This window comes from Astatotilapia calliptera, chromosome 7 (genome assembly GCF_964374335.1).
Source record: "Astatotilapia calliptera chromosome 7, fAstCal68.1, whole genome shotgun sequence".
NCBI classification, from domain to species: Eukaryota; Metazoa; Chordata; class Actinopteri; order Cichliformes; family Cichlidae; genus Astatotilapia; species Astatotilapia calliptera.
The window spans coordinates 16015572-16027707 of NC_137428.1; the positions used below are offsets into that span (position 1 = coordinate 16015572).

General features: G+C 40.0%; 1 protein-coding gene across 5 annotated transcripts in view; it reads right to left on the minus strand.

Annotated features, from left to right (window-relative positions):
- The window catches only part of erbin (erbb2 interacting protein), a 49910-nt gene that overhangs the window by 19180 nt on the left and 18594 nt on the right, over positions 1–12136 (minus strand). For all 5 annotated transcript variants that reach the window (XR_013909955.1, XM_026173223.2, XM_026173222.2 and 2 more), the window contains exons 2-6: positions 6456–6650; positions 6142–6259; positions 1580–1658; positions 1352–1441; positions 568–624 (exon numbers count right to left, since the gene is read on the minus strand). Coding sequence is in view for 4 of the 5 variants with exons in the window: in XM_026173223.2 (XP_026029008.2) it covers positions 568–624; positions 1352–1441; positions 1580–1658; positions 6142–6259; positions 6456–6641 (530 nt within the window). In the remaining variant the exon portion in view is untranslated. The remainder of the gene's footprint in view (positions 1–567; positions 625–1351; positions 1442–1579; positions 1659–6141; positions 6260–6455; positions 6651–12136) is intronic.

Genomic DNA, 12136 nt, shown 5'->3' on the forward strand with positions numbered 1-12136 from the left:
AAAATAATAATAATAAAGGGGAAATTATAAAAGGAAACTCAGACAGAGGGGGGAAGGGGAAAAAAAGGCAAGTATCGTTAAGCATGGTAAGATGGTAAAGCTAGTCAAGTGTGACAGAAATTAAAGAGAAACCAGGGAGACGGTGACTTCCCCCAAAAATCACCTGGAGCTTTCTCTAATATCTGTGGGACATTCAGTCTCACAGCACACTTCTCAAATAGCAAAAAGACCTTCACCACTGTCTCAGTAGAGGATTATAAAACCTGTCAGCGCAAGTGGCCAAGTAAAGGGGACTCTTATGTAACACAGTGGAATTTAATACTACAGTTAGAGGTTTAGAGAAAGAGTCTATGATTAAAACAAAGGATAAAGGACAGACATAGCAGGGGGTGCAAGAGGAAGAGGACAATGAGGAAGTAGGGATTAAAAAAAATAAAAAATAAATCTTGTCGCAGTTCATAAAGCAACTTAATTTCAGAGAGACTCTGCTTTTATTATTATTTTTAATTAAAATGAACATTCTTCATATTTCACATTTGGAAGGTTTGCTAAATAAAAACCACCTACTTTGGCAACATCTTTAACTGATTCTCCCTCAGCTCCAGGATTTGTAGCTTAGTCAACCTGCAAGCAGGAAAAAAAATCATTGTCATAATTAGTTGATTTTCCCCAAAAGGGATATTATGTGAAATGGCTTTTGAAGCTTAGCGGCCATGATTTTCTCAGCCGGCTTATCTTTCACTAAGCAGCTATGATGTGCAGTTACATGACAGCAAAAAAAGTCTGATGTAATCTTCTCTTGTATAGAACTAGTACTAAAAGGAAGAAATATAAAGATGGAATCAGCACCAGATCACATCACGTTTTCTGCATTCAGAAGGCTCAACACAAACTTTGTGTAACGCGCAAGTAATGAAAGTGATTAATAATCTGTGTAGCCTAACTATATATTGAAAAGTATAGTAAGTAAATGTTAAGAAGACAACATGATCATTTTAAATAAAGTGATAATTTTTTAAAGCTGTGTGTTTCTCCAGTATGACTTAAATGTAAATGCTAAAGAATTAATGGTAAGCCAGGTCTGAGAGATATAATAGTTCTGTGTATGCTCGCTGCATCACTTTTGTGCTGTTGACATGACATAAGTAGTACTTGGTCCTGGTGCCACACAGCACAAGTGTAGCCCACAGTATGAATCAAAATCACTTCTACTGGGTCATCTTATCGAGCTAGCATCATTTTGTGTTGCATTTCTGCGGTTGTTAATGACTTGACTGCATTTAGAAAATTCAAATATCAGTATCATGACTCCATCAAGTCCAGCGTGTGACAAACCAGGGAAGAAACCGACCTGCCGAAGCTGGCTGGTAGGAACTCCAGAAAGGCATCGTTCAGGTAGAGCTGCGTCAGACTCAGAAGCTGAGTGAAGCCTTCAGGGAGCCTGATAACACATGCAAAGGCAAGAACGCGAATGAGAACACACAAGCAGCCTCGTAAGCCTCTGCAAGAACACTAGGAACCCAAACTTTATAGGGAACATTAAACTAAAATGTGTTAGGTGAGGGAAAGTCGAACTCACTTGGATATGGGATTCACACTGGCTTCTACAATTGCTAGGCCTTTGCAGTTCTTGATGTTCTCTGGAAAGTCCTGGATGCCTGGAGAGAAACAGAAGTCATCAAAAATTATCATCAGCAGGGCAGGAGTACGACTACAAAGCTACATCTGCTCAGTGTATCTCAGCTGCTTTGTTACTGCTGACACAAAATGAATAACTCCCGTCAAATGAAAAAAAGATAAAACATAATGAAAGACATCTTATTTAACACAAATAAACAACCAGAAAGGTTCTCTGACTGAACAGAGTGTGATCGTGGTATAATAAGAGCAGCTCTGCACCTTTCTTCGCCCTTATTTTTTGTCTTCACTGAAAAGAGAGAAGAAAAGTGCAGAACTGCATGCGGTTACATAATAAAAGAGCAGGAAACAAAGAGCAAAAACAAAAATAGAAGGTGAGGGATCTATTTTGAAGTCTGCAACTTCTCACCAAACCTTCACAGCAAGGTGAGCATTGTGACCAAGTCTCACGGTTTATTTCCACCTACTTTCTTTTATGCCCACAACACTTAGGCTAAAGTGCTTTGTGTGGAAGGATAAGCTCCATTTAATGTAAACACGGGACATGAAGCTCCGGTTCATGAAAATGCCACTACATCCTTTAATGTCTGTTTAATCTAGGCTGCTTTTACACTCGTTTATAGTCCAAGTACCTTTTTAACCTCTCTGTTCCTGAAAGGGTTTTGCCGACTGTGCAGGTAGAGAAGCGTATGGACAGTCAGGCTATTTTCCCTAACTTTGGATCTGTACAACACTCATGGATTTAAAATGAAGCAGTCAAGATGCAAATCAATTTTTTGCATTCACCTTTAATAATTTACAGTCCTGTCTTTTACACAGGCCAAAGTAATTGGACAAACTAGCATTATTATAAATATAATTATTATTACTTAAATGGGAATCTGTAGCAATCCTTTCCACAGACATCATTAAATGCTGCATGTCCTCCCTCGAGATGCTCTGCCAGGCTTTTGCTGCTTCTTTGTGAGTCTCTCTGCTTTCAGCTTTGCTTTCACTAAAAGGCATCTCAACTCAGCTGAGGTCATGTGAGTGACTCTGCCATTTAAGAACATTCCCTTTCATTGCCTTAAACAACTTTTGGGGTTTTGGGGTCATTATCCATCTGCACTGTAAAGCACCAGCCTTTTAGTCTTGCAGCTTTTCAGCACAGTGTAAGCTATAAGTTTTAAAAATCCATCCTGTTGCTTCAACAGTCACTTTATCTAGAAACACTAGTGAACCAGTTCCTCTGGCAAACATACAGTACATGCCATGTCATTTTGAAAGAGGATGTAGTATGAGCTCTTCCTTGCCTTTTGTATATGTTTTTTTTCTCTTAACATCTTCCTGGTACAAATTGGGTATACCAGAACTGGAAGGCCTTTTGTTTTCCTTTCAAATTACACTGACCACACCTTGGTCTAGTTAAGAGTTCATATGAATCAAAGGAGCTTGCAAAGAAAAGCGTCTGGACTTCTTTAAGTTACTTGAAGACGTTTCACCTCTCATCCGAGAAGCTTCTTCAGTTCTAAGGTCAAATGGTGGAGAGTCCCAGATATAAACCTAGTGGGAGTTTCCCCCCACAGGGGGACAAAAGGACCCCCTGATGATCCTCTAATCGCCTGAGCCAAGGTGTGAAACTGGGTGTGGGTCCCAATCAGCCCGAGTTTCGGGTGAGTTCATTGTGAAACCTGGCCCCACCTTATCATGCGAATTCCTGAGATCAGATGGCCCAGGATGTGAGTGGGTGTTAAGGCGTCTGGGAAGGGATCTCAAAACTGGATTACAGATGGCAGAGAGTTGGTGTCGTAAACCACCGCCTCTGTTCAAAGATGGTCGCTCACAGTGGACATAGATGGCTTCTTTCACTCCTCTTTCAAACCATCTGTCCTCTCTGTCCAAAATGTGAGCATTCCTCGCTGCACTGTACAGCATGCTGTACAGTGCAGCGAGGAATGCCCAGACCTCTACATTGGAGAGACCAAACAGCCACTTCACAAGCGCATGGCACAACACAGAAGAGCCACCTCCACAGGACAAGACTCAGCAGTCCATCTGCATTTTAAGGATAAAGGTCACTCTTTCGAGGATGCCAATGTTCAAATTTTGGACAGAGAGGACAGATGGTTTGAAAGAGGAGTGAAAGAAGCCATCTATGTCCACTGTGAGCGACCATCTTTGAACAGAGGCGGTGGTTTACGACACCAACTCTCTGCCATCTATAATCCAGTTTTGAGATCCCTTCCCAGACGCCTTAATGCCCACTCACATCCTGGGCCATCTGATCTCAGGAATTCGCATGATAAGGTGGGGCCAGGTTTCACAATGAACTCACCCGAAACTCGGGCTGATTGGGACCCACACCCAGTTTCACACCTTGGCTCAGGCGATTAGAGGATCATCAGGGGGTCCTTTTGTCCCTCTGTGGGGGGATACTCCCACTAGGTTATATCTGGGACTCTCCACCATTTGACCTTAGAACTGAAGAAGCTTCTCGGATGAGAGGTGAAACGTCTTCAAGTAACTTAAAGAAGTCCAGACGCTTTTCTTTGCAAGCTCCTTTGACTACGATGACCTGGATGACTGAGAACCTTCACAGACAGTTCATATGAATAGCTACCAAATGCAAAGTCAAACCCCAGAGTCAGCTCCAGATTTATTTTAAACAATGAGGAAACAATCGGGAACCACACCTGCTGATGGAGCAGCTTACTATTCAAATGTCCAACTACTTCTGAGCTGCAAGTAATGAAGAGACCGTTTAAAAATGGGTGTAATTACCAGCCAGTTAATGCAATTTTCACTTACATTCACACTTGCTGGGGATTTATGTTTTGGTGGGGAATCTGTGCACATAACCTCTGTTACATCCTAACTAGAAATATAACTACACAATGACTGATTACTGCTGTGCATTTATTGGCTTTTTCTTGGCAGTTTTTGAATTTATTAGTGATCGAGTGATGACCATTGCCTCAATATAGGGAGGAAAAATAATAACACCGATCTAAGGACCTATAAACATCAGCAAATTCCTAGAGGGAGACTGCTGAAACTTTTGTAATGGATATTAGTGAATGTACTAAGAAACGGAAAAACAAGAAGGACAAATATGTTTGCCCCCCAAAACCCCACCGCAACAAAGTGTCCAAGGAGGGAAAAAATATAATTGTCCAGCACAAGCATAAATACTGGCAACAACGTCTGCCACTTACTAGGTTACATTGTAGCCACTGCAGGATTCCCCACAGAAGTCTAAATCACGCCTTGTGGTCAGTTTTGAAACACTAATTAACCCAAATCCATTCATGTCTTTGGACTGTGGGAGGAAGCTGGTACCCAGAGGAGACAGGGAGACATGGACATGTAAACTCCACACAGACTGGTTTAGAACTCAGGACCTTCTTATTGTGAGGCAATAGTGCTAACACCACCATGGAGCTCACACACACATGAGTGTGGGTGGCCATCTGTCTCTCTGTTAATTGGCTGACAGCTTGACAACCTGTCCAGGGTTGTCAATCTGTCCTTCCCCACCTCTCACCCTATAACAGCTGGGATAGGCTCCAGCCCCGCTTCAATGGATAAATGTAGAAAGTGAATGGACAATTAATGCAATATTTTTGTTACATTCTTTGAATTAAAACTGGAAGTCATCCATTATGTTTTTTAAAAACTGTCAGAGTTATTTTGTTGTTGTTCATTTGTCCTTGTTTAATATCATACTTTTTAATTTTTCTACTGCATGGTACTGGTTTTCTTTCAATTTACAAAAGTCTACTTTACAAATAATGATTGTGATACGGAGGCTAAAACTGTGTCAATTTATTGCAGATGTATTTGATATAAAAACTGAATATACATTTTGTTGTTGTTTTTTTAAAAAGGCAGAAATTATTTAAACAGCAGAGTCATCTGACTGATTCGGTGTGCAGCCTCACACACTTTGTTCTGCACCTGTTTTTTGTTCTAAATGTCACCCTAGAAGAGCACCAAGTGTGTCTGTGGAAAGCTTTCATCAAACAGGCAACATTTAAAGGGCTTCAAGTACAAAGCCCTGTCATGTTCAACAGTGCAAATGTTTAATATCATAGCAGTAAATGTTAAACTTTGACAAATGCCGCTGCTTCCGACTCTACAAAACAGTTGACAATTCACCCTGTAGATATTTTGTTACAGTGTGTGTGTGAGAGAACCAGCTCAAAGAAGCTTTATATCGCCCTTTCAGTTTTTTCCATTTCACTTGAGAGAGAGTTTCTAGCTGCTTGCAGGTCTGGGCTTGTCCACTTGCTCTATTGATCGGTTTTTTGAGTCATGTTGTGACGTAAACACAGCAAATTAAACATGCTGTGGCATTTCGCCTTGTCTCATCTTTGAAAAAGCAAATCTAAACAAGGTATTAATGCGTTCATATATTTTCTTGCCGTCATGACAACAAAAAGACAGTTTCGACGTTTGAAATTTCAAAGGAAAGTTTTCAGGCTTTAAAGCAAAAAGGTTCTACAAAGGAATCATCCTGCTTACTGTTTTTGCTGACATCAAGCTCCCTGAGATTGATGAGGTTTGCGATCGCTGCTGGCAACACTGCCAGGTCGTTATCTGGCATGCTCAGTCGGTTGAGTAACTGGCAGTTAAACAGTTGCTTGTAGAATGAGGAGGGGGGAAAAAAAGAAATTATAAACACCATGTGGTTTAACATGTGGTTCACCTATACAGTCTCATGAGAAATGTACAAATGTCCCGACTTTTAATAAAGCTCAACTGTATCCCTCAAAGACTCCTAGCAACAAAGATGTACAAACACTGAAGGTTTCTATACATCACAATGCATGCCTTACTTTAGGCAGCTCCTCGATCTGGTTGGCATCGAGGTAGAGTTCTTGCAGGGTCTTCTCGAAGTTAAAGATCTCCTTAGGAACAGTCTCCAGGCTGCAGTGGGAGTAGTCCAGCGATGTTACGATCTCCTCCTCGCCCCGCAAGCAGCGGCATGGTACCAGACGAACAAACAGGCTCCGCTTGGACATCCTGAGGCACTATGGAGGGAAAATGGAGAGATATGAAGAAGGAGACTAGGACGATAAGGAGGCAGACTGGTGACTAGTGCTACTTTCACATTTCACTTCCTGTGTAACACAAGGATGTTGACATTTGATCAACTTTAATGAAATGGAAATGATTAAAATCGCACATTTAATTTGAATAAGTATGACAACAAAAAAGCAGCATCAGCCCGTAGAGTAACAATCAAGACTTAAATAGATTAGAAAAATGGATGTGAAACAACGGTCATGTTTAGCTTCTGGTGCGACTTCCACAAATCACTCAGATCATCATAAAAGGGAAAATTCAACATTTGTCAACCTTTGCTCTCACATTTAAATCCAATATGACTATTAGTCATTATTGTTTCTCACAGTTTCTAATAAAGCACAGAAGTAGGAGGAAGTAGTACCCATTTGATTTACAATTCTGTTTCTTTCAATAGCCACGGGGCTGCCGGCTATGTTTACTTTTGGTCGTCTTACTTTAGTCTGCGATATCGGATAAATTTAACCTCCCCGGAAAGCTGTAGGAGGCTGTCTCTTGCTAGTCTGTAAATCTCATCTCCACATCTGAGGAGGAGGGTAAAACTGTCACAATGGACAAGGCAAACAAACACTGGAATTTAAATGGAAATACTTGTTACTAGAGAATTACACTTAAAAATAATAATGCAGCCCAAAATCTGTCCCAAAGCACAGTACACTGTCTGGTGTGTAACGGCTCTCCAGGCACTTTTGCAGACGGACCTCTCAAAGCAGTTGGCAAGCTGCATCATGCACACTCAATACTATTATTTCTTCCAAGGGAATGGGCTGCCAGTTTTTTCCTCAAATTTGCATACACTGCACATAATCACTGCCAGTCACACAGATTTTTACTGAACAAAAATAACTTTTATTTTAGGTCTTCAGTAAATATCCTGGAAAAGATGGACTCTTTCTGTTTACCATTTGGGAAAAGCCAATTTTCACATCTAACTTTCCATAAATATGCCAAATGTGATGCTGTTCAATGAAGTGGAGGATATAAATTCAAAAAGTAAGCCATGAGTCAGCCATTATTTTGGAAATCCTTGTCCTTGACTGGTTTCATGCAAAGCTCTCTACACCAAAATAAACTGATATCGATAAGACAGAAAATCTTTTCTGCTCTCAATGTGGATGAACAGATTAAAAGGTGGATAGGAGGGGTGTTGTTAAGCACTGCTGGAAATTAAATGCATGTTTTCTATAGATCAAATCTACACAATTTTTCATCAAAGTGCAGTACACACTATTGAATGTGACTTTGGTCAACAGGGGCTTTGTTTGGACCATGCAGAGACTGCGACTTTCCCTCCCCCTTAATCTTAATCTGAGTATTGTCATAGAAAATCATCTCAGAATACTTCATCCGCTCTGTATCTTGTCTGGCTGACAGAGCCGCCGAAGTGTGGTAGACTTAAAATTTTCGTTGCATGCTTTATGTGGGTGAGAGCAAGTATTTCCGTTAGACTTTGCTACAAACAGCAACAGCATACTTATTTTAGGGGTGATATTGGGCCAATAAAAAGTAAAACACAGACCTCTTTTTCTAGAGAGTGCAAAGTAGTAGAGACGGCAGTATGATCTACTTGTTTGCCACAGCTTTTGTGACAATTCAGTCCACAATTGTCCCAAATGCAGAACCAGTCAGCTATTCTTCCATTTCCCACTCATTAATAATGGCTGCATGTATGCACTCACCCACACTCACATGAAGTATGCACATGTAAAAGGCTGTCAGCCTCCCACACAATCTTCTCTATGGAAGAGGCCAGCTCATGTATAAGTACTTAGAGTAATCTGGGCCATCAGCAGAGGAGACGACAGAGGGCCTGCCTCCATTCAACCCAAGCAAGAAGAAATAAACACATGTATGATGCATGCTATTAAGAGTGGTCAGAGAGGGAGGAGGGAATGCAGCATGAATTAACAGAGAAGGTGTAGTAATTATGAGTTAATGTAAGGTATGCAAAAAACAAACAAAAAGGTCAGGCAATCAGTGAGACTTTTTACTTAATACCGGTATTTACAGTATTTGAATTTATGACAACATACCTGAAAAACTTTGTTTTGTATCTTAAACAAAACCTTTTTTTTTTTAATGGATCCTGAGTGTTAGTCATCAGAGCCGAAGAGCTGTACTGCCACGTAAAAACAGTTTTTTTTAATAACACTATTATTCAAGGTGGTGCGCTGCTTCGATGTGAAGACGAACAGAAATGGACAAGATATGCTGCACTGCAGGGCTGGCTGGCCCAAAGAGTAATCTGGAAAGCAGCACACTAATGAGAACCGTACTGTCTACAACAGATCGGTTTATCCGCTGACCTACATGTTACGGGACAGATGACTGACCACACTCACCCAACTTCAGTCGATCAGGAGCTTTTGACTTAACTAAGAAAATTCAAGACATGCAACGGAGATTTCCAGACATGTTAAGCTCTTGACTGACTGACATTTTCTTTCTTAGCCTACTTATTTCGGCAAAGTATTTACTTGAACCATCGTGCTAGTAAGTGCTTAGGCTGATGGGACGGAAAAGGTTAAAAAGTAAAAAAAAACAACCAAAAAACTTAAAAAAAAAAAAACAACACTAGCTATATTTATTCATAGATTTTCAAACTGTGTGGGTGTGTGTGAATAGTCAGCATGTGACTTTGCAGGCACACTTTCTGTGTAACAGTAAATGAAACAATCTAGAGGGCAAGCCAGTCACAGAATCCCACTTAGTTCTCCCACTCAGAGCCAAAAAAAAAAAAAAAAACCCACTTCCCTGTCACAACCCTTTCCCTGCAACTTAAGTGCCTCCCGGGTCAGTGGTGTTGCTATAGATACTACAGTGAATTGTAGAAGCAGCTCTCAGACATAAAAAGTCATTCACAAAACACACAGCTGAACTCACTTATTAACTGCGTATGTGGAACGCGTCTCACTAATAAAATACAGAAACGGCTGTACAGAAAGAGGTCTATGCAAGAGAACTGTACAATGAAACTGTGAAAATGGCACATTTTCAGTTTTTACCATCCATTTCATGCCAGAAATATCTGTGTGAATTCTGTAAAAGGTCACCAAGGTCTTCCACTGTGGCCAACAAGTATTCAATGGCCAACTTCTAGTTTATCCAGTAGTAGCAGTAGTTTGCTTTAGTGACTAATAAGTCCCAATTGAAAATAATTGGGGTAATTGCCCATCAAATGCTTTCCGCAGAAAGGATTTATACTCTCTGAGGTAACCAGCAGTTAAGCTCAGATATAGTACCCACACTGTAGTAACTTGTGCTCCGTCTGTCTTTGTTTTGGTGACTAACTTTTCTCACCTCCATGGCATGCTCTGTTCATTTCTTGTCCTCTGTCAAATTAGCATCTCTACCCATTTTACAAACTGAGCAGCTCACTTCAAACTTTGAGGCACAGCTACATTATGTGCCAGTCAGCCCAAAAGCTGTCTTTGAATCGTTGCTTAAGGATCGTGAGCATTAATGTAATCCTTAACTTCATTTCAATATTAACACTGTAGTGTTGAAAATGAAACTGCAAAACATCTGATGAGTTTATTCTGAAATTCAGACTGTTCCTGTTGTGACATAAAGGCTATTCTGCAAAACACTGCCAGAAAGCTGAACGTCACCCAACTGTATGTACGGAAATACGGTTCTCACAGAAATGCGTAACTAGCTTTAACAGGAATAAAAAGAGAAATAGGCTGACAAGTACATCACACTCTAAGATTGGGAAACAGAGGCTTCACAGCTCAGCTAGTACACAGTATGGGATGAAATCTTCATTCTTTTCACACAGAAACAACAAGAACACTCTCACAAGTTTTCTAAGAAAAATGATTTGATGATGGACATTTTGAAATCATTATCATAACCAAAGATGCTGATGCTCAAGACTCAATGAGTCATCTTCACTACTTTGTTACTCAGCAAGCCTCACTCAGTACGCGTCTATGGAAAACAACCTAGGGCCAATCACGGAAGCTCCACTCCTGCCACGCCTACAGGAACACAAACACAATGGCAGCTGAAACGGAGGTTGTGCACCTGCACTTAGATATTCTATTGAAAACATAATTAGAAAATAAAGCATTTATGATTTATAATTCACGTACTAACTTTCAACTTTCACTCGGACCAATTCTCATCATTTTATATTTTTCCAAAAAGGTTTTTCTTTCTTTTCATTTAAGTGAAGCAATGCTTTTTGAGCTTTTAAAGCCCTTAGTCATTGTTTGAGTTCCTAGAGAAATTAAACAACAATAGGAAATCAAATTAATTGTAAGCACATCAACTCTCAAAATAGACACAGAAGGTATTGTTGATGCACCTTCGTGTGCATTTGTAAGTACCGTGGGTTAAATTGAAGTGCAAGTATAGTGTTTGACGGCAGCAAACGGCTTGTGTTATTTATAGTACATGTCTGGTTGATATGGCAGAATGTGATTAGTATGGGGTAGCTCTTGCCTTATGAAAGGAGCTTTTGATCCAGATTGCAGGGAACTGTTACATGATTTCTGAGCCACAGCTGAAATTTTACATTAGAGATTATGACGACAGAAACAATACAGCAGCGAGGAAAAGAGGCACATAATGACCCGCAGACCCCATGGGATACATTTGAACTGCTTCTCACTGTGATGGAAAAGGAAAGGGAAAAAGTAACTTCCTTAATTTGGGGAGGAGTGCTAGTCATTTATAGATGTGTTTCTAAAATGCCACTTTAACTCCTTTTGAAACTGAATCTTATTCTTTACCATTCGATTTGTCAGTGGAAAAACAAAGTGCAGAACGCAAGTTGCGAGATTTACACAATGCTTATTTTCCCAAATGTCAAGTTGCACAACCTTTAAAAGAACTACAATCCTTGTATATTTCAACATGAACAAGCACATACTAGCATGAGACAAATTGTGGTGAAATTCAACTTCAGTATTCAAACCACACTTAAAACATTTCTACATCTGTAGACTAAATGCAGACTACTCGGATTTGTAGTCATGATCTCATGCTTGTATAAATATAGACACATAAACAAGATGATCACTAATATTGATATTTACAACACCATCAAAGAAAAATTTTTAGTTCACAATTTTTGCAAAATACGGTGAAACTTGATCTAAGATCTAGCAAGACTCCTTTCAATTTTAATTCTGTAAACCCCAAACCTCTGTTAGCTGTAAATTTGAAATTACAATGAACTTATATTATGAAGTACAGCTGAGATTAAAGTTGGTACGGTAAAACTGTGTTCTTTACTGAAGAAACACCACAATAAAATCCCTCGAGATTTCCTTTCCTCAGGCCACCTCATTAACAACATTACATTTAAATCCAGCAGGCACAACAGGAGAAGTGTTGCTTGTCAATAATGCAGATAGATGTTGAGTTAAGACAGGGGTGTCAAACTCAAATACACAGTGGGCCAAAATTCAAAACTGGAACA